At 37.7% G+C, this 27574-nt stretch overlaps 1 protein-coding gene across 1 annotated transcript; it reads right to left on the reverse strand.

Annotated features, from left to right (window-relative positions):
- Nucleotides 1–12514: 12514 nt before the first annotated feature.
- Nucleotides 12515–20462, reverse strand: LOC311260004 (uncharacterized protein). The gene is made up of 6 exons (XM_084357488.1): nt 20335–20462; nt 19678–19935; nt 15871–15988; nt 14066–14112; nt 13897–13937; nt 12515–12814 (listed from the first exon to the last, which is right to left on the reverse strand). The coding sequence occupies exons 2-6, from the start codon at nt 19862–19864 to the stop codon at nt 12590–12592; spliced, it is 618 nt and encodes a 205-aa protein (XP_084213614.1). The 5' UTR covers nt 19865–19935; nt 20335–20462; the 3' UTR covers nt 12515–12589.
- Nucleotides 20463–27574: the final 7112 nt, after the last annotated feature.

The following is a 27574-nucleotide window of genomic DNA, read 5'->3' on the forward strand; positions in this document are numbered from 1 at the left end:
GGTGTGTCGATGCTCTGAGGATGTCCTCACTATTTCCCCTCTATTATATTACACATGTGTCCAGCCCCCTACCATAAATACCTGCAGTAGCGACCCAAGTTCTTATCTGCAGGTGTTTCTGGTTATTTGGTGGTCACTCTTGTCAAACTTACAAACAGTGCATTGTACTTTTCGTTTACTATCTTGGGTTCTGTCAATGGCCAATGACAAATTATGACAGAAGGTATGTGAGGAAGGACTGGGGAGTAGGGGGTTGTGGGTGGTATAATCTATTGTCTTTTTTCTTCTTTATTGTTAAATTATCAACATTTTTTGGGGGGGCTTGTGTTGTTTTTATCTTCATCAGTGTCCTATCTAATCCTTTTCTTATTTGGTAAGGTTATGATTCAGGGCTGTTTATAGTCTTCCCACTTCAACTCCTGAAAGTTTCGGTGTAAACATGTGACACTTTCGACTCTTTGTTTTCTGTCTCTCTGTCTGAGGGTGTGTGCGTCTAACACAAGGACTTCATATGAGCTCCACTCCATTTTCTTCAGCAGCTTTGTGTTGTGACAATGTCTTTCTGTTCTGCTCTGTGTACTAAATCTTACAAGCAGACAAAACAAGATGAACCACATGACAGAGCAGCATATTATTCAATATTTTCATAGTTCAATCAGTGCACCTGCTGTCTTTTCCAGCCTTGCACGTAGAGTAGGTAAACTATTATATCTTTCACAATACCACTCAGCAAATACCTGTGGCATTATTTGAGCTGTGGTGGTGCAAAGTTCAGTATCTGAGCACACCTGTGTTTTGCACCTGACACACCGGGCGGTGAGACTGATGACTTTGCTGCCTTATTGCTAGAGCATGAGGGTGAGTAGGCGGACAGAGGTCAGATATTATTGAATTGCGTGTGTGTGGTCCTTTCTCTTTGTTTTAACTATTGCAAAAACTGTAAGTGCAATACGTCTCAATCAGCCAACATTATCTGGTATGTCAGCTCAGATGTCTGAGGTATATAACATGATGGAGTCTTGTCATCATCCTACATATAGTCTTATTAAACAAAGCCATAACTTTGATTTATGCTGTTTTGAATATATGTCATATGCAAAATTCTGTTGCAAATGTGGATGCAAATGTTTTGTGTGGCTTCATGAAAATTAAAATGTACACGAGAGACATGACATATGAGAACAAAAATATTAAAATAATACTAATGATAATAAAACATATGTACTGGAATAAACTAATATACTATTTTTTTTAAATGATTGAAATTCCACTGAATGATCATAACAACATCAACTCATTTCTGGTGTCTGGCCTGAACTCCGTGAATGTCAAGAGTCTGGAAGCTGCTGGATGCCCTCATGATTTACTCCTCGTAATCCAACACCCTGACCAGAAGAACCACATTTCCCATCAGGAGAGCAAAATCATCCTTCTGTTCTCGGCAGTGATGATGATACACACTGATGCGGGCCTGAGTTTGTCCTCACAACACTTTGTTCTTGTTATTGTTAAAATGTGTAACTACTTTGAAAGATGCCGATATGGGTGCTTGGGTGGCATGACTAATCAGAATCTGCTGCTTTAATGCTTTCAGGTCAAACTATGTCTCATCAGAAACTTGGAAGCGTAGTTATAATCTGTATGATATTTCATATAATGTAGGCATATGTTAATGTTTATTTATTGATTTGACAGGGAGTGATTTTATTGATTATAATAGAGATGTTTGTTGTTGGTTTGATGTTGGTTTGATGTTTCTGCATCTTTGCTGTTGTTATTTACATTAATTAAGACAATTGAACTGGAAGTCTTTGGACTTTATTGTATGGAGTTATTGTATCAAACAAACTAAATTAAACTAAACTGCAATCAATATTTATATGAGGGAGATACACTATAACACATACAGTGCAGTAAAAGAAAAAGCTCAACAAGGCCATTCGTTTTAATCACTGCTTATTTAAATGAGAGCACAGCGCCTCCCTTAGGAGTGGAAACAGCATGACATGCCCAAAACTGAAAAGACAAGAAAACTTAACCAAAAGCAGTTTCGTTTTTCAATCCAAAAATAATCTAGGACTCCAAGTTTACAGTATTTTAGCCTTTAATAAATGAATTTAAAGCGTATGAAGCTACTCATTGACTCATCGATTGTCTTCATCAACAGGGGCCACCAAACTCTCTCTTGATTGACAGATCTGAACATAATCAACAAATAAGTTGATCTAGTGTTATAGTTTAAGATAAGGTACAAATGAATTGATCATGGGGAAAATTCACAAGCAATTCAGCAGCATAAAAATAGTTATTACCTTGTCATTTACCAACAGCAACATGAGAACAATGTGTACATTAATGCATCAATAATTAAAACTTTTACTTTTACTTTTACTAAATTTTTGAATACAGATCAGAGTATTTCTACACTGTAGCAGCTGTCCTTGTATTGTTTACAACAAAATCAGCAATGGTTAACATATAGATTGCATTGATGAAGCCCAAATCTATAACGTTTCTTTGTTTTGTTTGCATAAACAGTAACATTTTTGATATTTTTCCAGTTTTGCTTCTTCATTCCAACTAAACCACATACCTGAAACTATGAAGCAGGTGAGACAACATACAGAAAAAAGGAGAAAAGGAAAAAGCAGACAGGTAACACTATTACGTCACATATGGGAACTATAAAGGAAAACACACTAGAGGGCCTCTGTCTCCCTCATCTGTTTGCTCTGTGAGATTCTCTTATCTTTCTTATTTGTTCAGTTTCAGTCAGGTAAGAGGGACGTTGACGACCCACCACCCGCATGGGCTTTAAAAACACATCACCATAAATGAGTCAGTTATTTGTGAGATAGAGGTTGACTTCTCAAAGGCCCTCTTTTCAGCATGCGAGTGAATCAGTAACACGACCAGGTCAGAGGTCAAACAGTGTGTCATGATGCTAAATACATTTATGTGAAGGAGGAGGAGGAGAAACCAAGGAAAGACATCATTATGGACAAACTGTTCAGAATTAACATGTAACATATAAAAGAGATAATGTACTTTAATAATACAGAATTTCAGCAAACTTAAAAGAACTTTATTAACAATAAAGTTGTTGTGTATTTGTATGAACCAGATGTGGTTTAGAAGATTTAATTTTTCTGTTTAGTAACTGTGAAAGCAGCTTATTACGACCCATATTTATATGTCTTTTCCTTTGTCACTCTCTTGTCATGCAGCCATATTTGTGCCTTAATGTCAGCATTTTTCATTGCATTTTCACTGTAGCATAGTATTTGTGCAGCATATTTGCTCTATTTTTAAAGTATGTGGACTATTTTGGGCTTTATATGCACTGCAAGACAGAAAATGGTGTAGAAAACTAAAGAAGTTATACCAGCAACATGAAAAATAAATAAGCAGTAAATAATATTTGAAGTTATCATGTAACAATTCTCCTGGCCTTATATAACATGTATTTTATACTCATATTAACAGGTTTTTATGTTCCCTAATATTTAGAAAATAAATCAAGTTGGAGTCACCAAAGATTTACTGCTCACCCCCTTTTTTTTGTTTCACAGATTTTGTCAATCAACACTTTTGATAAACAGGAGAATTTAAAGTGTCTTTCATGTGTGATGAAGATAAAGGACAAAAAGGAAATTAATAAATTCCCAAAGGACAAATGAAATATTAAAAAAGTTAACAACTCTAAGGATCAAAAAGCATCAGCAGTCCCAGGCTGAGGATCACTGCAAGAAGTCCACTGAGCTTCACTGCCTCTGATCCAGAGCCAAGAATACCTGTATAAAGGCAAAGATGACAGGATAAATCAAGCAGCTAGACTTAACATGAAAAGTGACAATAATGTGATAATGCAGACACAAGAGCAAATTCTCAAGACGTATCAATACCTTTAACTTCTACCATCTTGGTGGCCTCAGCAGACTGTCCACCTGCTGCATTTTCTGCAACGCAGGTGAAGTTCTGGAAAGTGCCGGGTATGGATGGAGTCCACTTGAGCTCATTTTCATGGACTGACAGGTAGGTTCCAATGGGGAAACCCGTCCTGAACGGCCATCTGACAGTACAATCCACATTTAAGGTGCAGCTGGTCAAGCAGGTGAATTTACTCAATCTGCCAGGGAACACAGTGTCAGTTCCGCTGATGCTGACGTTCCACGGATCGACTAAAAAAGATGAGAAAGTTCTATAAGTATGAACTCTTCTGCCTTTCTTCCTTAAACTATCCTCCACTTCATGAATACTTACAGCTGAGCAGATATCCCAGGCTGAAAACTCTTGTCTGCTGCAGCGTGGGCACAGAAGTCTCACACTGGTAGAATCCAGCATCAGAGGGCAGCAGTGAGTCAAAGTGAAGTGAGCTGTTTTGCAGCAGCTGCATATTTTCCGTCAGGGTCACTTTCTGTCGTCTTTGTACCAGACCACCTGGTGTGATGGGCCTGAGAGGTGACCGGATGTAGCATCATGGCAGACCAGATCCAGTGACTTGTTGAGAGATGGGACAGTGTTTGGTGGACTGATTTGCACAGACACTCGATCTGCAATAAAGGACAAGGAGCATGGTTTAGACCTGCTCAATTTGGAAAGTGTCATGAGATGACGTTTGTTGTGAATTGGCGCTATACAAATAAAGATTGACTGATTGACACCAGATAGAGAGGATTTCCTAATCATGAGGGAAAGAACTAGCTCACACAATCTCAAATATGTTTTACTCAAACTCTGCATCTTGTGCATTTCATAAGGGGTTCATTAATATTTTGATATCTTAACATCCTTAACTTAAAGTGGAGACCTCAACTTTCAGTTCAATAACACCTCGAAGCAAAAATGTCGCTAAGCATAATTGAAATTTACCATCAAATTTAAAGTACTCGTTCTGCAGAGTAATACGACTAACAGGGTGAGGTAGTAACGGACAGGACCACCAACTGGGGGAACACCTGGTCAGTTGTCCCGGGTCCTGGGTCATAAGGGGCCCCATAATTAGCTAGGGGGGCCTTTGGAGATCATCTTGTTCTGGCCAGGAGCAAGACAATGAGTGGCCCTTGTAATGGATTACTGTACATGTGATCTGGACTATGTAACCAGAACAAAGTCCTCCAAGAGTCCTTTGTTTAAAAAACTGCAGCAACCAAAACTTACAGAAGAGAAACAGCATCCAGCAAGTTAAAGCACACATACAGTACACCTGTAGTTTGTGCCAGTACTGTTTTAACAAGGGTAAGCTGATTCGAAGAACTGTGAATTTGCATTTTATTTACATTGCCAATGTTTTGAGATGAATATTTGTTGGAACAAATTTTTAGTGGCTGCGTCTATTGTTCTTGGTTATTAATTTAAGGTGCAGTATTTTCAAGGTTTAAATGAATTGAACAGTAATCCAAATTTACTGCAATTAGATTAGCAATTAATTTGTATTTAGTAATCTGCTACATTGCAATTGCATTGCATTGTAATCTGACTCAAACCTGCAGACATAATTTTACATAATACATAAATTGTTAGTACAGATGCATGAAGGTGCAAGTAGCTTGTTATGGTGGAGCTATTTTTTAACTACTTTTCATAGTATCAGGTATTTTAGTTGAGTGGGTCGGGCCCCTTGAAAGGGTTGCAGGAAAAATTCTGCTTCACAAAGCAGGATTCATTTTTTGGACTTTGGACTGAATCTTTACTTATTATGTTAAAGTTTAGAGGGAGGTCACGATTTGGTGGAAACTGCTCATAGCTCATATACATCTGGAGCATTACAAGGACCAACTAGAGACTGTTTTTGTGAGTGTGACATGTCAAAGGTTTGGGAACTAAGGTCTAATCTTTAACCATGTCTTTAACCTGGAGCCTAAGTATAAAGTAGCATTACATACATACATACAACAACTTAATTACATTCCACCACTGCACAACTGGTACAGAAATGAACCTGCTATACTTACTCTTAATTTCCACAATGGAGGTCATAGTGCTGGAGACCCCTGTTTCTGGATTGAGCATATTACACTGTAGTTCCACTGTACTGTCCCGTCCATCTGGTGTCCAGGACAATGTGCTCCCGTTGACTGTGCGGCCCAGAAAGGACCAGGTGTAGACGCAATTTGGGGGGCAAGAAGAGGAACAGGTGAAAGTGGTTCTGAAACCAGCTGTCACTGGACCGGTCCAGGTAATCTGCTCCCAGGCCTCTAAACATGGTACACCTGAGAGAGAGAGGAGTAGTCAGTTCAGCCGTATCAGATAGCATATGATGTACTGTTTAGTTTTTAATTCATTTTTATTCTATTGACATATAAAAAGTTATTTCTCTGGCTGAGCGAACAAAACCTGCATAATAAAGCCTCTATCAGTTCTGTTTTCATTATGTCAGTCTGTTGATTCCTTTTTTACTGCGGTATGTAGGCTACATTGACAGTCATATCGTTGTTTTTTGACCCTGAAAATGAGAAATCCTGTTCATCTAAACATGTTCTAACTAAAGAGAAGCATCTCCTCCCATCATTTTTTAACGCATACTAACAAATGGAATAGGAAAATCTTCTTATATCTTATCATATCTTATCTTGTAAATGCTAATTTACGTTACACAGATGTGTTTAGCTTTGAGGAGATATGTTGTTATTTTGTATGTTTGGTAAATTTGTCACTGCAGAAGTAATACAAGGCAGAAAATATGTAGAACAGACTGTTTGCTAACAGGACTTTGTTTTTTCAGCTTTTTCAGCTTATTACTTCTTAATTTATTTTCAGTATTTTTTATTATTCTTGATGAGTAATAAGGCGTCTCACAGACCTTGTTCAAAAAAGCATTCTTTTTGAATCACAGCATTGTATCAAGTCTAATCAAAACTTTAAATACATCAGTGAGCATTAAAATCATTATATACAGTGAGTTTTTTTTGGCAGCATCAAAAATTAAACAATTATCACAGAGGATAATGTTTTTCATCCTCTAACCATCTTATCTCTAGCTTTGTTAATGTAACAATAAAGCCTCTAATTGCTCATATATACAGGATCATTCAGCATTTCAGTCACATCAGTCACTGAACTTGTAACCTATGTAGAAATCATCAGTTACTAAATGAGGTGCTCTTACTCATCAGTGTCACCAGTAAAGCACAGTAAAGATTCTTCCAGTAAGGTGTCATAGTGAAGTCTCTCATAGATGTCTCCACTGTGGATTTAATCAAGAGCTGCAGTTCCTTTTTATTTGTATACAGACTATCAGTTAGAGGCAGGAACTTTTCTTCCAAACCTACAAATACATGATTAATTTCGGCCACTCCCAAATTTCACAACGTCATTACTGGAATTTACCTGATGATGAAATCAATGCAGTCTATAAGCAACTGAAGTCAGTGAAGAAATTGCAGTTACAAAGTCACGTTAGTCTTTGTTATATTTTGCAAGTTGTGACAGGATGTGTCAATGTTTTTTTTTAAATTCCTCATCAGTGGCGACAGTCATGGCCAGAGGCATTATGTTTTCAGGTTGTCTGTACTTCTTTCCGTCCCATTCTGGTGAACGCAATATCTCAAGAACAAAAGTGGGACAAATGTCCACTTGGACTCAAGGATGAACTGATTGGATTTTGGAGGCCAAAGGTCAAAGGTCAAGGTCACTGTGACATCACAAAACACATTTTTGGCCATTACTCAAGTATTCATATAATGAGTACAACAAAAAGTACAATACAATTTGACATATGGGTGTCCAAAAGGATAAAATGATGGCGTTATGACATTATATATCCAAAAAGTCAAAGGTCAACTTCACTGTGACATCATAATATTCTGCAAAAAATGTTCTGGTCATCAATCAACGCCACAGCTCTGAAACAAAAACTTGACAAATGTGATAACAAACACAATGCAGTAATTCTAGTTGTCTATGAACATGGATCGGTCAAGTCAGGAAACTAAACTAACCACAGGATCCAAATCAATGTCAACAAAACAACAAAACAACTACAACAATGATAACAAACAACAATGACACAGAGAAGGAGGAAGGGGACACAGTGCTGTTTTTCATGTCACAGTCCCCATGCAAATGATTCAAAACAGGTGGAGGGATGAGGAGACAACTACTGTATATGGCTAAACAAGATGGACGCTGTAGGCATGGAGAACGGGAGGGCACACTGTCAGCACTGAATATACAGGGAATTATCTGTGACTTGTGAGTCTATAAAGGATCTTATAGTATCCCGGAGCTCCCTTGAATCTTGGTCAGGACTCTGAAGATGGAGGCTCAAAAGGTGGAGGAAGTTCTGGAGAGTTTTGTCAGCATGAAACACAAGATGGCACTGTCTCACGGGAGTTTGTCATTACTTGTTGCCCCCTCCTCTTTTAAAGTAACATGCAGAGGAAGTGACCTGAATTGTTTTATGACTACAATGACCAGTAACACCAGCCTGTGTCTCTCAGGCCTTAATGATAAATCGACTTTTCAGTGTATTATCAGTTCCTTAAATCTTTCACAACATTACAATGTGCTCCTACTTTTTTCTATTTCCTGCTCAGGTCACTAAACTGATTCTGATGTCATAAGGGCGTTTCTTTCAATAATGACGAGTTTTTATTACAGTTATAAGTTCGTTATAGCATGTGATGGATGAGTCATCCTCTTCCAAGTTAAGACCAGCCATTAAATACGGTCTGTGTTTACACAGGTGGGGGTTTTCTGGTGAAAGGCTTGTTCAAGGCAAAACAATTAACACTGACGTGTGACAACTAATCTATTTAAATTCTTAAAAGAGTCTTCCTAAAACATTAAAGATCACAGAGGATAGTTTCCATATGTTATGGCTTTCGTTCGTTTACACCCTCCCTGTATTTTTAGTGCTCTGTTATTTTATCAGACTATATTGCTGTGACAACATTAGGTTGGTACAGCAATACAGTGAACTTTGAATTTATTGCTGTAATCTAGATGTGTGTCATTCTTGGAAATGGGTTAGTTTTGCATACTATTTACCTACAACTCCTTCCTCACCCTCTCTCTTCTTTTTATGATGATGTTTACGATCACAATGCTTTTTTTAAAGATATCTTTTTGTAGTTTCTCTTTATATTTTCTTCTTAAATTCATACTTTGTCAAGTAAGCAAGCATAAAGGTAACCTTTATCAGTTTAAACTGCTAATGAGTAATTATTATTGTTGATAATTAGTAAAAAAAAGTCCTATCCTGCAGTAGGTCAGACTGTTTCTCTGTGGTAGAAGACAGATCAATATCTGTTTTGTACTTCCTCCTGCATTCATGGTTCCCTATTGACTTTAGATAGATAAATAATCCACATCCTTATCTGACTTTTTGCATGGTTACGATGAAATGAACTATAAACTTTGTAAACATGAAAGCAAAGACACATACAAGCTATTGTAGAATCAGACCCTGTGAGCTCAATCCACAAGAAAGAAAGGGACCACTGCACTGTAAATCTGAATATGTTATCAGTTCATAAACTGGTCTTTATATTTGGAGTGGGAGTTACAAATAGTTTTTGATTCTAGTTAAACTAAACTATATATTTATTAAAATCTTTTGAAATCTTTTAATTACCTATAAATCAAAACGTTGAGTTATTAAAACTCAAAACCATTTACCTACTAACATAAAGGTTAAGAACTCAGTGTCACTAAAGTAAGACATGCTCTACAAATGTTAGTTAATGAAAAAATAGTTTATTCTTCTGAAAGCAATCAAATTATTACAAATGCAATACATACAACCTGAGAGTTACTTTTCACTGGAGTATTTCTTTGGTTAAAACAGTCTAAAAATTAATCACACATTCAGTCTGGAGTGTCATGCGACAGTTAAGGAAAATGCTTGTTCAGGTTGAACAGTTACACAAAAAAACTATCATTATACAACACAATTCACTATGAAACATGATTCTCTTTACATACCATGAATTTCTCCTTAATTTAGTCCTGAAAGTTTACTTTATTTCAAGCAATTTTGAGATATTATTAATTGATTAATGAGTGAATGAACTGCAATATATTTCCATCTTTTAATTGATTATCTGCACAGTTGAAGCGTTTTTTAAGTGATGAAGTATATGCAAGTTGATTCAGTTTGAGCAATACACTCATGCAGGTTTATAATACATCAGTTCTATTTGTATTCAGCATATGCAGTTTATTCCATGCGTGAAATATATTGTTTTATTTACACAATATTAACAATATTTACTTTATACAATAATGTAGATCTTAATCTTGATAAAAACCTTGAAAAATCAAGACAAAAATTTTTAAAAAGCCAATCCAGGGGTTCAACCCAAACATGGGGCTTACTGATGGATAAGTGAATGGGTTGTTATATATTAAGCTATTTATTAATGGATTATATGCATGGTTTAATGAGTTTTAGGGGGTAAAACCCTACTGACCAAAAAGCATAAAAGCCATCCTTGAATTTTCACCTTGGTTGAACAATTAAGGCATTTTAAGGTAGAAATTAAGGGTGTTTTTTATGTTCAACAACACTTTTAACCCACTAAAAATACCATCATACATTACAATCCAATCATTTTTCAATTAATTATACCCCTAAATGCTTTAATTTCATCAATATTGATGGATGAATTGATGGAATTTAAGATAACATTTTCAGGGATTCGTTTCCCACCTTGGATGAAACATTAAGGCATTTTAAGGTGGTCATGAAGGTGTGGATTGTTTCAGTTCTGTCAGTGCAGGTGAATTTAACTGAGTGAATAACTCACAGACTGATCTTTAACAATGAGTAACTAATGGGGGAAGGAACACTCAGATTCATTAACTCGAGTTGGGAGACTTCATTCTCTTTGTCGCATTTGTTCTGAATCACTCACCGTTTCAAATAGATTAAAAAAAGGAAAGTAAAACAGAACCTGCTGTCTGATTCAACAAAATGTCCTGTATATACTGTATCACCCTGATGCCTAAACCCAGTGATCAGACATCATTAACAGTTGATTCTTACATTGCTGGCCTGCAGTCTGATAAAGGCGGATGGCACTGATATGGCTAAGTTAATGTGCACAAATGGCTGTCTGGCTTCACTCTTCAAATACATCTCTACAACCGAGAAAGACAATCGTCAATACAATATAAAGGAATAACTTTACATCTGAGTACAGCAACTATAATCAATACTTTAAAACGATGCATCAAATGACATGTGAAAGGAGTCGGCTCACTGGTTGGCTGTCTGGTCCATAGCTTTCCTGTTTTGGTAGAGAAGGTGGCCAGAAGCTGTTTACAGTGAAATTAATTTAGACCAACAGTGCACTTCCTGTTCTGCAGCAAACAGCAGGCAGCTACAGTCACAAGATGATGACTTTGGCAAGACTTTCTTGTTTTTTTTTGGTTGTTAAAATGTTCAGCGTGTTGAGGTTCATAAAATCTGAGGTTACACTCTTGTTTTGTCTTATTAGTGCAAGCATACTGCATTTTAAGGCCTGGGGATAATGGTACAACACAGAAAGCGTATCTGGCAACAGTTTTGATAAAAATGTTCTTGTGCACTGCTGTGACATGTCAGGTGTGTTTTTAGCAATGCAAATGTGCTTCTGTTTTACACCCCCGCTGTTTCTCTTATTTGAATGACTTCCCGTAAGGCTCGAGGCTGACAAAGAGAGAGCACCTGTATCATGCTGTCACATGGCAACTTTTACTGACATTAACTGTAAACTTGACCTGAATTACTCTGATCATCACTTGCAGGAGAAGATAGTAGATATAAGGTCGCAGTTTCCGCATGCCTGTTACACAGACTTTAAGACTTAAGGCTTTTATTGCACTTGAAGATATCCATCAAATACCTATTGCACACCTCCTGGAGATTGCTTTAGCTTTGGCTATCAGCTATGGTTTATTCTGTTTCAAGCGGAGACTTAAGGCTTTTATTTTTTTCGTTTCTATAGCATTTTGATTGTTGTGTCTGCAGACCCGCCCTTTGCAGGATAATAAAGTTGAACTTCATTATGGAATAACATTTTAAAAGTGTGTATCTCTATTAATCTTTCCACTGCTCCTTTTGACCGATAGATTGTGAGGTCATATGAGTTCATCACCAAATCAAATTTAACAAGCTCTGTCAATGTCAGGAGTATCCATGTCCTGAAAAACACCATCCATTAAGATGTAAAATAAATATAAGACTCAATCCATAACTTACAAGCTGCTAACTGAAACCACACAGTATACATATGGAGTCAAATATGATACCAAACCAGTGTCAAGGCTCAGGCAAACAACTGAATCACATACAGAGAACATTTCTGCTCAGATATGAGCACTTTCCATTGACTGTAGACACACAAACAAAGGCATAGGGAAGCTATAATATGTCATATATGCAAATTAACTGAGAAACATCATGCCTTCTGACCTCATTCATAGCAATAATTTCATCAACTAGTTGATTATTAACCTCTGCTAAAGTGCTTTGACTACGTAAACTCTGGTCAAAATTCGTCTGAACTGAGAGGGAAGTGAAGGTTTCTCCAACCACATGTCATGTCTGCTGATTCTGGCCTCCAGTCTACACTGACCACATGATCCACCACATCTAATGCAATCAGTTCTTCTTAACCTGAGCGTAAACATTCACACCATTGCCACCAGGCTGAGGAGCTGGCCTCTTTAAACGCTGCATGTGGTCATCGTAGGTAGGAGGTGTTGATCCTGCAGCAGAACTGTTCGCTTTCACCTCAGCGTAGTCTGAAGTCTCATTCTGTGACCCCAGCTGGACTCTCCCCCCGTTTCTGTTCCGATGAAACGTGACATCTGCGTAGTTTAGCTCCTAGAAAAGACAAAGGGACATTAGGTGACCGTTTTGATTAAAAGTAAATGGAGTCTAATTATCTCTATTTAAATTTCTATAAAATCTAACTAACTATTATGTGGGATTAAAGGATAAATTTGCGCGCGCAAAAAAAAAAGAAGAAAAATCAGTCTTTATCTATTCCCCCTCCTCCTCATGTCAATGGAAAGTCTGGTGAAGCTTTGTGGTCCACAAAACATTTCTGGAGCTTCACAACAAAGAAGTGTTGCAGTATTCTCAGAAAGAACTAAAGTAGATGGGGACTTGTTTGAAAATGTAACAATGTCTGAGCAAGGTGCATGCATTTGACCATGCATCGAGGGTTAATAACATCTTGTTAAATCAATGTTGGATCTTAAGGCTTCTGGAGAAGGCTTCCCCATCTACATAAGTCGTTAAGGAGAATGCTGAAACACTGTTTTGCTGTAAAGCTTCAGAGATGTTTTGTAGGCTAAGAAACCTGACTTTCCATCTACCTGGAGGTGAGTAGATAATGACTTAATTCTCATTTTTAAGACACATATACTGCACACGTCGACTCCATTAAGTCAACTGAATATCTTCTTCCTGGTTCAAAGTCTGATTGAGCACAGTGTTAAACGCTGGTCCTAAATGAGTCTGATAGATGTGAGGAGAAAGCCTCTGAAACAACCTACGCAAACACACCTTATCACAGACTGGCCACTAAAATGAAATGGGCTGAGGATTACAGCCTCTGAACATGGAGCCACAAGGGCGTCACATAGCAAGGCACATTTTTTACTTAATTATAACTTTGTGTCTGGACCACTAAACATATCCTGATATGTTTATTCCATACATATTATTGCTCACCAATATCTCATGACTTATATGAATAATCCATCATCATTGTATTCACATGTATTCAAATACAAATGTGAATGAAAGCACAGTTATACTGCAGTTTGTCTGAGCAATATGGCCACAGGAGATATGAGGAGTTTGGGATATAAACTTTTTCCCCCGACTAACTGTTTAACCTGATTCCTATGACTTCCTCTTGTTTCTTGAGTGCATGAAAACACACTGTTGACTTTTACCTGACTTGCTGAGTATCCTGTGTTGATCTGGCCGTCACCTGCTTTAAAACATGAGAAATAAACAATGCTTAGACGACTTCAATAAAAAGAGTAAATAACACTGGCTGAATACAAAAATACACACACACACACACACACACACACACACACACACTTCTAATACACTTACCCCTTGTGGTCGCTGTGTTGCTGTTAGAGAATGTCATTGGCTGTTTTCTGTTTACAGGGGTAATGAGTCATTAGTATGTAAATTAAACATTATTATCCAACAACATAATAATAAAAGCAGAAAGTATGCTCAGCACCCTGGTTTATACTTTAAAGGTAATATTGATAACATTTTTATGTAGACAAGTGATTTTTAAAAATATTAATAACAACATTATTATGGCTGTGAATCAATAATTTGAAAATGTCAGGTTCAAAATGTTTGTTTTGTTTATCTCTGTGTAAGAATTCTTACGGTTGGTTCTGGCTTCTAATGAGGTTTGTGAGCCGATAGTACAACACTGTTGGTATCATGTGGCATCTGTGTTTTGACAGCGATCAACAGTCTTGGTAGTTGCCAGTTTGTTGCCAAAAATGTAAAAAAAAAAATAGAGCGTGCTCAATAGAGACTTCGACCGGCCGAGCCGCTAACTTCCAGTTTTGCGCCCGGCTAACTTGAATGGGGATGAAATTATTTAATCGTTCGGCTCTTCTAGACTTTCCAAATTTTATTGGACAGAATGGCCCAAATTCTGATTTTGCGTGGGTTGTCATGCTCCAAAAAATGTACCCACTGTTGTACAGGCGCTTCTCTCACAAAGTTAGTTTATAGAAAAAAGTCTTTCTGGGCCGCAGTTGGAACGTGACGATGTAATTACACAGCTTGACAACTACAAAAACTGGCTTCATAGCCTGCCGCTCTTCCTAGAAGCTTGTACTGCCCTAACATTAGCTAGTGTAAGCATGGTTAATGTTAGCTAGCGAATGTTACCAACGTTAGGTCGTGCAACAAACAGGCAACCACTTCAGTGTGGTAACATGAATGCAATGAAAGGGGGGAGATAGAATGCCACATATACTGGTTGAGTGTTATCAATAACACCTTTAAGTAAGCTGCTTCTGAATAAAATATATCAGTTTTAAATATCACACTTGTGTGTTTCAAATGTCATACAAACTCAGAAACTATAAAAAATAGACCCTGACAACACCACAAGTCATTAGGCCTTAAATCAACTTTAGACATTAAATATCACATTTTTAATAGTTACACCGAACAACGACAAAAAGTTAGGCTGTCAAGTTGTACAGTGTCAAGGTGCAATTTCACTGAAAAATAACTAAATAGATTCAAAGCTAAAACTAAAGTTTAGGCTTAGGACTAGATAGAGAATATATATTGAGTCACAAGCAAAAGCAGGACATAGGTGTGAGCCTTTGTTGAACATCAACCTTCAGTACGTTGAGTCAACACAGTTCTGTCACACCATTAACCAGCTTGTGGTTCCACATTTCCATCAGCTCTCCTCCTGTGCTATGTAGCAACTCTTCTGTGGTTTCATCACTTCCTCCTACATGCAGCAACTCTTGTGTTCAAGCCACTTCCTCTAATGACCTCCTTCATCCACCTTCACACGTTCACACTTCTCAATTAGTCCTGCAGTATATCAGTGCTTTCATTCTCTGCTAGATTGTCTTATGTATTTTTTGTATGTAGAGTTCCAGCAATAATCTTTGCCTGCCTGAACCCCTTCCTGCTTCTTGAACATCTGCTCCTTTGCCTGATCTCTAACTGGATACAATCCAGTGTTTCTTGCCTGTCTGGAGTTGTTTTCTGACCCCGGCTGAAACTTTAACTTCACCTATCTGGTCTCTGAGTTGCTGTTCTGGGTCCACACCTGGTAATTCTGAGACATTAAATTTACCATAATTGTGACTGAATCTTAATAATGAAAAATGGCTTCCTGGTTACATCTTTGTACTTACTTTCTTTTATAGATGTAGTACACTACACCCCCAACAGCTGCTCCAATGACGACCAAACACGCGATTACGATTCCAGCGATGCAACCAGCCGAACAGCCTGATGGGTTGACTGGGATGACTTAAAAAAAGGGGGATAAGAACTTGATTTTAACAACATTATGTAAACAGGGGCTGTCTCATCATACATACATAGCATAACAAAACGTTTCCCTATTTCTTTATGTTATGAGTAAGGCCTTGATATTTCCTTTGGCTGGAGAAACTTCTAGTTTGGCAGATCGATGTTGATACAGCATGTTGCTTTAACAAACATCATCATAGATTTATGCTTCGCTTAAAGGGGAACTACATAGACTTTACAGGTCAAAGTTTGATTACAGGTCTTGGGGATTACTATCGCCATAAACTACTGCTGCATGATAAATTGCAAAGTGATGTCACTTGACTTAAGGTCAATTGGGGCTGAAGACTACAGAACAAAATCCTGAGAGTGTGGCGTTAGAAGATGTGAGGCCACCAGATGTCTGTGGCTGACTCCTCATCTCCAATTGAGGATAGTGTCTCTAAGCAGTCAAGGTCTAACAGTGGAGTTGCACTATGGGTAATGTAGGCATTCCTTTTTGAAAACTGTCCATCGGGAGCCTGACAATGTTAAACTATAGAAATGCAATACTAGATTTGTACTCTTTTAAAGGGGAACAAATGCATTTTTTGCAACTCTTGCATTTCAAAGGATTTCCAAACATACCATAATATTAAAATATATGTGCCACACTTATCAACAAAGTAGAGACCATTTTGTGATGGGATCACACCAGCCGCAACACCCGGCTGTTAAAATCCGACCTGTGACTACTTAATTGTCATTACTACATGAGTACTCACACATAGAACTACAACTATCTTCGAACTCGGCCTTCATTTTGATCTCAACTAAACAACTGTAAAGTTTTGTGACCACAGACAGACAGACAGACAGACCAATAAACACCTGGCAAAGTACTCAAAACTGCTTCTGTGGCAGTTACCATGACAAAAGGTGTCTCCATGACCACAAATGTAAGCCAGTGGGGAAAAATGGGGAGCCAGCCCCCTACTTCCGGCCTTCCTCGGGCCAGGCCCATCTTCAAAGTCAGCCCTCATTTTGCTCCTTTTTAATGACTGCATCTTGGATGATAGTGAACTAATTGATATGACAAATATGTCCACAGACAGGCAGACAGACAGACTGATGGACAGAGAAAGAGACAGACAAACAGACAGGACAGAGATTAATGGAACTGGAATGATCCATAACTTAAAATGAATTTGGGCAAAGTCTGTAGCGTGGGGAGCCACTGGACCCTTTTTGTTACTTCCTACCTCCCTAGTTCTGGCCCCCTTGCTCAGACAACACCCATCCTTCATTTTGATCTCAACTGCACACCTGTAAAGTTTTGTGACTGTATCTTGCACGGCTGTGACGTTATCGGAGCGACATAAACCCCTTTTCACTCAAAACTGGTTTTGTGGAACACATTTTACCATGATGACACACACACAGATTCACAAAACTCCAGCTGCAACATCTTCAGCTACCTGTTACAGTCACTTGATGTACCGCTGATGATCTTCTCCCAGTTATTTTGTTCATGGCGTGACAAGTGTAGTTGCCACTGTCAGAAAGTTCCTTGATGACTTTAGTTAACACAGAAGAACTGTGTATCTCTATCCCATTCAGCGTCCAGGTGTAACTAGCAGATGGTTTGGACTCAGCAGTGCAGGTTAATGTTAAGCTCTGTTCAGAATCTATCTCGCTTGGACCTGTGATTCCAACATTTTCTGGTCCATCTGGAAAACAGACATTTGTACAGTTCTTACAGCAGCACAAATGACGATGCATATATTGTGGTCCGTTATTTTTGGCATGTACAATCTAGAACAGTAAATGTTCACTGTGCAGTTTGTTACCTACAGTTAATAACCATGTTGTATGTAGCTTCAACACTGCTGACAGGATTGCTGATGTTACAGGAATATTTTCCGTTGTCTGCTTTATTCAGACTTTTAAATGCCAAAACTTTGTTCCCATCATGAAGTGTTATGTTGTCAGTCAGGGTCAGATTTGAGCCATCCTTCATCCACAGTCTGGTAAAGACAGAGCCAGCAGCAGCATCACAGGTTAAGTTGACAGAGTTCCCCTCAATCGGCAGGTTTGTTGGTGTGACAGAAGCACCTGATATACTCTCTGTTGGGCAAAAGATCACGAAGTTTGTGTAAAAAAATATGAAAACAGGGACAAAAGTAAGTTTTAAATTTCCAGTTTTGAGCAACCTTTAACTCAGCCATCTACTTGAGTGAAACATCTGACTTAACAAGATAGTGTGTCAGTTCCCAGGCTGTGTGATGGAGAAAAAAACTGTTTCATTAAAACCACAAGGTTCTTTACCAACAGACTCAAATTAGTCAACCGTTACAACACTCATGGCTTCTTTATGCCTTTGTAATGTGCTTTCCATCTGATCAAATGGCACTGTTTCAAAGTTTTCACCACAGGTCTTAGTGGAGTATAAAGTCTTTAAACCAGCATCAACCGATTACTCGGCCACTTAAAGACAGAATACGCTGTAAACACAACATTGACACTTAATCTCAGTTTAAGGTCAATGTTGCAATCTTCAGCCTGTTGGCACAGCTGGCACTGACCATGAGAATCAGTGCTATAAAAAGGCAGAGTTATATACCTAGTTGTATTGTTAAGTAGACAGGTTTTGTTACTTATTGATCTAGTTAAAGGATGCTGTTTTTGAACCATGTCATGACACGTCGGTAAGAGGAAACATATTTCAGCGAGGGAACAGACTTTGACACAACACTGGCGCACTCTCCATTGAATAAATACCCTTTTGTTCAATCAGACTCAGACTCAGTTTCTATCAATCATCTTCTTTTTTGCCTCAGCAAGCTTCTTTTTCTTTAGTAGTGTAGCTTCTGCAGTTACCTCATGCCCCAGGTATTCTAATTGAGATTTTTATTTATGAATATCACCTATTCTGTGAAAATATTAAACTTGTTTCAGTACAATAAATGCCTCCTGTTGATTGTTCGTCACAAGACTACTTGTAACTACTGTACCACAGAAGCACTTTTGAGTATTTTGCCAAGAGTGTTTATGTCTGTCTTTCTGTCTGTGGACAGATTTTTGTCAGCGCCATTACGTCAGAACTGTGCAAGATGCAGTCATGAAACTTTGCAGGTGTGCAGCTGAGATCAAAATGAAGGCAGAGTTCAATCATGGTTGTGGGAGTGTGGTCCAAGAGAGAGGGCCAGAAGTAGGGGGATGCCTCCCTCATATTTTACCGCTTGGCCCACATTTAATTTGATGCAATCATGAAACTTGACAGGTGTGTAGCTGAGATCAGAATGAAGGTCAGGTTCGAAGACTGGTGTGATCGGACCCATGAGTACTGAGTATAATACTTTGTTTGTTTGCACAGCACTTTTTGAAAGTGCTTCACATTAAGGATAAAGTGCACATGTCAAATCTCAATGTACAAACAGATATACATTCATACATCAAACATACCAACATATATTCAGACGCAAGCACAAGCATGATGCACAGACAGACAGAAGTTATAAAAACACTAACCTACAGAAATTAGTTTTTAGCAGTCCTAATGGTATAATGTAGTAATGACTACTAAGTACTGACGGGCCAGAATGTCAACATGTTGACTGGCGTTGCAGCTGGTGTGATCCCATCACAAGACCTTCACTAGTGTTATTCCACATTTGTTGGTTTAGAAAATATTTATTCAAACTTACCCAACACAATTACAGCCAAAGGTGAAGATGTGTCATATCTCAGAGTTTTCTGGTTAAACGCCTGACAGCTGTAGTTTCCACTCTCACTTATCTTTAAGGTGATCTCTGATCCAGTATGGGACAGCTTGCTCCCATTCAGAAACCAGTAAAACAGGGCAGAGGGGTTGGAAACAGCTGAGCAGGACATGGTGATTTCTGACCCTTCCTTATAGCATTCTTGCGATGGAGATAATTTGAAGGTTGCATTTATCGGGCCGTCTGAATGTAGGGAAGAAAACAACAGCAAAAAAGAAAAAAAGAAAAAGATCAGTATACTCATATCTTATTACACTGAAAGTAAAATAGACGTATGTACAATGTAACGCAGCAGAACAGCCCTTTGATCAACACTTTCTAAATGAATCTGACTGTATAATGATTTGGTTGACACTGTGCTGTAGATTACAGTGATACTATACTGGATAAAATGTGGTTGAAAATGTGTTTCTTAGATTTTGAACAAACCACAGGGGAACAAAGAAATGTCAAAACCAACAAGCAAACAAATGGATAAAAAATCAAGGCCACTCCTCACCGAGTTGTGACAATAATCTTAATTCTCTCTGATGTTTTCAGCATTTGTCAGATAAAGTAATGAGAATGTAGTTAATGACTCACAGCTGACGGAGAGGTTTGCTGGACGACTGGTACCATTGTTTACTGAATTGAACACATGACACCTGAATCGTCCCTGGTCAGAGCGGGTCACATTGACTATAGTGAGAGTGGCGCCTCCATCAGTGAGCTGAAATCTGTCACTTTCAGTAACTACAGAGCTGCCATCCAGCCATTGGAAAGCGAGAGGGCATCCAGAGGCGGAGCAGGACAGACTGACGGAGCTGTTGAACTCCACCAAGTCTGTGCTGCTGGGAGTTACCATTACATTGGAGACTGGCCCTGTGGGTGGAAAACAAAAGGGTTTTATAATTTGCCACCACATAACAAAGGTACAGTACAGGGAAACACTGCAGTGGCTGAAAATGAACCATATGTTTGTCATGGGATGCTGAGTATTTGTGGCTGCACCTTGACATTTTACACCAGCTCCTGCCATTACAAAAAAACAACATTTTCTCACTTATTATCTGATGACGATGATACACAGAACAAAAGGTTGTTTGGGGTGTTCACAAAATGCTTTGCACATCATAGTGAAGTACATGATACTGTGTCAAACTTACATTGACTCGGTAGATTTACATTTTTTTTAAAGCATAAACAAAAAAAAGCTGCAAACTCAGTGTATCCATTGTATTGTATAAATCTGATTATGATTTACCTTAATCACCTGTGCTCAGTGATGACTGAGCAAATTCTATCCACTGATGAGAATGTGAGATGCAGTTGAATGCGTTGAATAATTAGTATAATTAAATGAAAAATAAACAAGAGATTCCTTTTTTAGTTCTTTGTCAAAGCAGAGAATCTGTGAGAGCTCCGTATATTTGTACAAATTTAGGATCTTAAAAACATGGTCCTAAACCTTAACTAAGCTTATCTCTTTATAATAACATTGAATGCTCATTATTAAATGTGCAACAATTAAAGTGAAAGTTTAAAAACAAATATTGATAGATATTATTTGCATCATCTGGACACTGTTTGGGTGTGATTTAATAAGATTTCATGAACAAGGCTGAAAAAATAAACAAATCAGTTGATTTGAATATCACTAAATATTGATTGGTAGACAGAAAATTCATGTATTATGTTGCACTGCCTATTCCCAACCTAATGCACAACTTCAGACCAAAGAGAAGAGCAAACAATCTTTCATGTGAAATAACCAGAAGTGTGTGAACTTTACCAGAAAATTGGCCCTATCACTTATGAATCTCAATGAGAAAACAGGTTTTCAGGGCCTTTTTAAAGTATTTCCATTTGTTTTGTCTTAATATTCATTGTTATGATGTCATGTAATAACAAAATAGATATTTTGTGAAAACACTGAACACAAAACACAATTATTGGAACACAAACAATATATATGTATGCATTCAGCACTAAAAAGATCCAACATAAGAAACATTTGCTCACCATCAACTTCCAATCTTGTGGATCCATCCAATATTCCTGTCTGTGAAAAAATGTTAACTCTGTATTCTCCACTGTCATTACAAGTCAGACTCCTGAGCTCCAGAGATCCAGTAGATACGAAGAGGGTGATCCTGCTTTCATACTCTGGTAAAGTTATGTTTTCACCACTACTAAAGATGATAATAGATTTGTTCCCAAATCTCCAACCAATAGATGTAAGTTTTTCTGGTGGAGTCAGTGTTGTGGTGAACATCACTTTCCCTCCCACAGCTGCATTCAGAGGACCGTCTGGCAACACACCAGCTCCTTTGGTTAAACCTGGAACCAAAGTCACAAGTCTGAGAAGAGCTCTAATAATTTGAGTACATTGCAAAATGGTCCTCCTGGACAATATCTTTAACCAGAATCAAAAAGAAAAACTCAAAAACAGAGAAGTACACCGTTGAGAGCTTGACATGGTTTAGACATGGCTCATGAGTCATTTCATAGGCAGCTGTCAAGTAGTTGCCATCTTCTCCATAATACATTAATATGGATGTCTATCTATTGAAAAGATGATAGCAAACAATAATGAAGTAGTGGTTCAATCATAAGCATTTGAAGCAAATGACAGGTACGGCCAGTAGCTTCTTTAAAACCATTTTATTAAAATCAAGCCTAACAAATTGACAAGAGATCAGATCAATCAGACCAGACAACCAAGACTGTACGCAGCCACCACGTCATTAATTTATATGATTTTTATTAAAAAGAAGTGGCATCTATGTCGCATTTAGTTACACTCTAAATAAATAATAATAATAATAATAACAATAATAATAATAATAATAATAATAATAATAATAATAATAAATGTAGATATCCTAAACGACACACAATGGTGCTGCTAGCTTAAAAAAAAATGCTTCGTTTCACCAATTTATGCGGTAAAGTTATTTTTATCCGTTGCAGGTGAGGTCATAAACGCATGGATAGTAGGCTACACGTCAAGATCTTGAGGTTTCTGTTTGATCCTTAGCTAAACTCTTTTCCAAAAGCTTTTTAACAAGTCAATGAAGTGACTCAAGTGAAGAAAACGTAATTAAAACAACATTTCTTACCTGTAAACGCCACAGATACAACATAAAGTAAAGGTAATATCTCCATTGAGCTCTCTATATAAGATGTAAACAGCTGAGAGAAGGTCAACGTACAAACTGTGACTTTCCTGATAAATGACAGCCTCATGAGTCCGGCAGCTGTTATAACATGGCTCAGTAAACGCAGTTACCTGTGTTCAGGCCGTATGATAAGATAAACCCACTAAAGGCCGAAGACGTCGCCCTCTTGTGGTGTCATTATGTTTGCACGGCTATATCAATGGATAATAAAGAGAGTGTATAATACTATGGTAGTAGTAATCCCACAGGTAAAAGGTGATACTGGTTTAGTAACAGTCTTGCACAAAATACCCAAAAGTCATACTTGAGTAAAAATAAAAGATCTATGTTTCGTTGTTTTTGAAACAATGACAATAAACGTCTATTCTATTCTAAGATTTCGTGTTAAATATTACTTTGTTAAAAGAGAAAGTCACACATACAAATAGTACTTGTAAGTAAGTCTTAAAAAATATGATATAAAACTGATTAAATAGAAAGATTAGCTTGATTAAAAGTATCAAAGGTACAAGTAAAAGTAAACTATACATATATTGACATGACCAATTATCTTGGCCTGACCAATTATCTGATCTGATATTCAACATTTTTTCTGATTATCTGAATAAGTGGGGTTTTTTTTATTGAATAATTCGATAAAATACACTTATTTAAAGTGCACTCATGTGTCTGATGCAGCATGCAATCAGAAAGATCATTGGTAACTAAAGTCATCAAATAATTGCAGTGAGTAAAAAGTACAATATTTGCCTCCAAAATGTAGTAGAGTGGAAGTATAAAGAAGCAAAAATTGGGAATACTCAAACCGTACTTAAGTACAGTACCTGAGTAAATGTACACTCCTTCACTGCTTAGTAAACAATGTTGGTAACCTGTATTAAACTATAAGTTCCATAAACAAAAGCAAGGGGATGTCCCACTAGTTCTGTGTAGACATAAACATTATTTTTAATTCTAGTTAAGATCCAAACATTTCCAAATACACCAAATGTGTCAGGATAGATTTTTGGAGGAGATATAGAAGGACATTTTCATTTGATGGAGTGTGAGGCCATAAAAACCTGGAGTTTTCAGTTAAGAGCTGGATCAAGATTACAAGATTATACATATGTGATTCTGTGAATAAGATTTCCTAATTTCATAGCCAATTAAAGGAGAAATTTTAAAAACTGGATGTGAGGAATGAGTATGCATCAATGAATACTTTAATTAATGGGTAACACCATGAATAAACAAACCTCTAGTTTCTTAAAATAGGAGATTGGAGAATTTTGTACTGACCAGGACTTTTCATCCCTGAAGAAATAGAAGAAGAGTGGTGACAAAATAAAGATGATTCAATCATTTCTGTGGGTCCACCCCACTTTATCCATCATTTTAATAGTACTAAGAGCATACAGCCATGGTGGCAGCACTATGGGGCCTAATTTTAACATCAGCATGCTACAAGCTCAAATGCTCACCAGAACAGTGCCTGGTGACAGGGGCTCCGCCAGAAATCTTGGGCCCCATGACAGATTAAAATGTTCAAGATAGATAATAATATTATTAGCCCCTCAAAGGGCCCCCTGTCAGTGCCGGGCCCTTGGAATCGTCCTAACCTTTCCCCCCTTGGCCTCGCCCTTGCCTGGTGAACATACTGTTCACCTTATGATGGTAATTCATGACAAGTTAGGGGATCATCAAAGTTACTACAATTCATCATGACTGTCTTAGCAAAATATCTATGTAACATGTCCAGTGGTATCAAATTGTTCAACTGAATTGACATTTCACTCAAGACTGTACATTTCAACCTCCAGAAAAAAATCAGAGGATCACCAAAATCATTAGGACACATCATGTGGGAACAGGTAATATCTGTAAAAATGTTGTGATATTTCAATCAGGAGAGACAAGTGACAAGTACAACAGATGACATGTGTTATTCAGACTTCCTGACTGAACTTTCACTAGAGCTGCATTTCACAAATAAGTAAACAGTTTGGCCTGCTGGTGGCACTAGGGGAAAAGTCAGGAAGTTAATCATTATTCAGTTCAGTATATTCATTGCCTGACGATAATGCTGGGAAAGCCCCCATTGCACAGTACTTCCTTGTACTACCTTCTTGTATTCCGATCAGTATTTGTAATGCAATTATTAGTAAACGGACAGTGAAGTAGTGTGATCCTCTTTTCTCTTTTCATATTTGATGATACTGCAAATGAAATGGAAAGAGCCGTGATACACTTCATCATCCTGGGAGTCATCTCAGGTGAGCTCTTAAACCTTTATACAGCAGAGAGAAGCACGTGTTCATTCACTTATTTCACAGACTAAGAACTTGTCGTGTTTTACTTTGGGAGATAAAACATTACTGCAAATAATCATAGGAGTTTGTTTATGTGAGATAGTATGAGCTTCTTACTGTTCGTAATATCAATGCATAGATATATTAATTCATTTTGTTAGAGAAACTTAATATATGTAAAGCACAATGCAGAACTTTAAATAAGCTATTCACAACAGAACGCAATACAGTTAGTATGACACTAGATTCTCCTCCGACATTTCTGTATCATGGTATTACATATTTACTCGTTTTATCAGAACCAGACAAGTCGAGTTCAGTAGTCTAGTCCTTTGCACAGCAAATGTTGAAGCTGCACAACTGTTTTTTGAACAGATCAAGAACAAGCATTAGAATGAGGCTCTCATATAAATAGAAGCACAACCTGTATCATATATCACACATTATAACAAAAGATGCCTGTCTTTAAAAACTTGCAGTTAAAAAAATGACTTACCTGTCTTTAATATATTAATAAATAAGCTTATTATTTAGAATAATAGAAACTAAAGTATCTCCACTTGAAGTGACTTCCTCACTCTGTTAGACGAGAATAAGTTCTGTGTTGTAACCAGCTGCAACAGCGTCATCTGGTAATGTTTCCACCAGACCCGGCTGCAGAAAACAATTTAAGGGGGGGCATTACATTTTTTCAGGGGGGCAAACTTTTTCAACCTACATTTTATTTGCTTCAGGCTGAACAATGGCTCTGTGACCACTCCTACAGTGTGGAGAAATAATTTTCCTCTTACTGAAAAGGAGCAGTTCATCCCAAAATCTACAAAACAAACAAACAAAATAGTGTAGTGCTGTGTCCATTTATTCAACTCAAGCATTTATTCAAGAAGACCAGCAACAAGGGTTGTGGCATGCAGATAGCACCATACAGCTTCACTTCTACTGGAAACAGAAGCACTGATGTCAACCTGAACACTGAAGTAAACATTCATACTAAGAGAGGTACTGTAGCTACAGCAACTAGGGAGCACAAGGAGCAGCACCGTGCTGTTGTGTTTACTCCAGTGTTACTGTTGACTTCAGTGCTTACATGTACGTTTCCAGTAGAAGTGAATGGCGCTGCTTCCTGCTCGCTCCCGTTCGCGTCGTCACTTCTTGTCCGCGTATTTTTTTGGAAAAAATTACGGATATCCATACGTAACGCATGGATTAAAACAAAAACAAAAATCTTTTGACTGAAATGTTTTTTCGAGCTGTAGCGCAGTCATATTCCCAATTTGTAATTTGTGAAATATGTTACAGGGCATTTTACTTGACACGTGCTAAAAAAATAAGATAAGATTTACAGCCTCACCCCACACCATGTTCTCTAATGCAGACATCAAGTTTAAATATTTGACCAACAGTGTTTTACAGGAGGATGATCTGAACAGCTGTTCTATTGGCACTAAAATTTTTCTTTGTCTTTTCAATGTAATTTTCAATCTATGAAATCAATCTGTGCCTTTTTTTGCCAAGCTTCTATCAAGTTTTACTTTTTCAAATAATGAACCATCTACAGAACTTTTCAGTACGCTATTTTTCTACTTCTTCTCATCATCATTATCATTAATTATTATTATTAATAATATTGTTTAAAGTGAGCCTCTTATCGTTTAACAGAAAAATACATCATACAAACTGCAACTTTTGCAGCCTTGTCAGTCTGATGGTGAGTTATCACTTTCTGACATCACTAACATGTTAATAATCAAAGAAGCTCTGAGGCTTTGTTCTATATGTTATAATACAAGATTTAAGCATTGAGCTACAATCAGGCTACATTCATGACTCTGTACAGTCAAACTAACCAAACACTTCTTATTGATCATCAGTATAAAGTTTCAGGGCTGTAACCATGGTAACTCACGGTGCCAAAGGGGAGGGAGAGACGCTGAATGAAGCTGTTTACACAGACACACTGCAGACAAAGTCCAGACTATAGTCGTTGTTTCACACATGTAGCACACAACAGGAGACTCTCCGTGTCAGACGAGTTCTCACGTGCTGACTAAACTCAATTGATAACGTAGCAGCGCGACGAGTCCTTGCTAGCTAAGCAGCTAAACTTTAGCGCTGCTCCGTGTTGAGATCCCGCCCCGTGTGGGTCACTACACTGTCATTGGTCAGGCGAGCACGCTGTTAACGATACCATTGGCTGTAGAGTGTGACAATCTGTCAATAAACATCAGCCAACAGTTCTCCGATCTACATTGATCTCACAAGTCGCCTCTGTGAAGTTTGAATGACTGAAATCCGTCGTAGCGACGGAGAACTTTAATCCATGCGAACGCCACAACTAGCGACTCTATGAGCAACTGCGACCACGAACGT

The sequence above is a fragment of the Pagrus pagrus genome (assembly GCF_965226575.1).
Source record: "Pagrus pagrus genome assembly, chromosome: 7".
Taxonomy (NCBI): Eukaryota; Metazoa; Chordata; class Actinopteri; order Spariformes; family Sparidae; genus Pagrus; species Pagrus pagrus.

What these genes read in the sequence shown, in the direction of transcription:
- LOC311260004 (XM_084357488.1), bottom strand. Translation starts at nt 19,864, where the DNA reads ATGTCCTGCTCAGCTGTTTCCAACCCCTCTGCCCTGTTTTACTGGTTT. An exon ending in TTTGGCTGTAATTGTGTTGG is followed by an intron (nt 15,989 to 19,677) that starts GTAAGTTTGAAT and finishes CCTTTTTTTAAG; the next exon opens with TCATCCCAGTCAACCCATCA. An exon ending in CAGGATACTCAGCAAGTCAG is followed by an intron (nt 12,815 to 13,896) that starts GTAAAAGTCAAC and finishes TGTCTTTTCTAG; the next exon opens with GAGCTAAACTACGCAGATGT.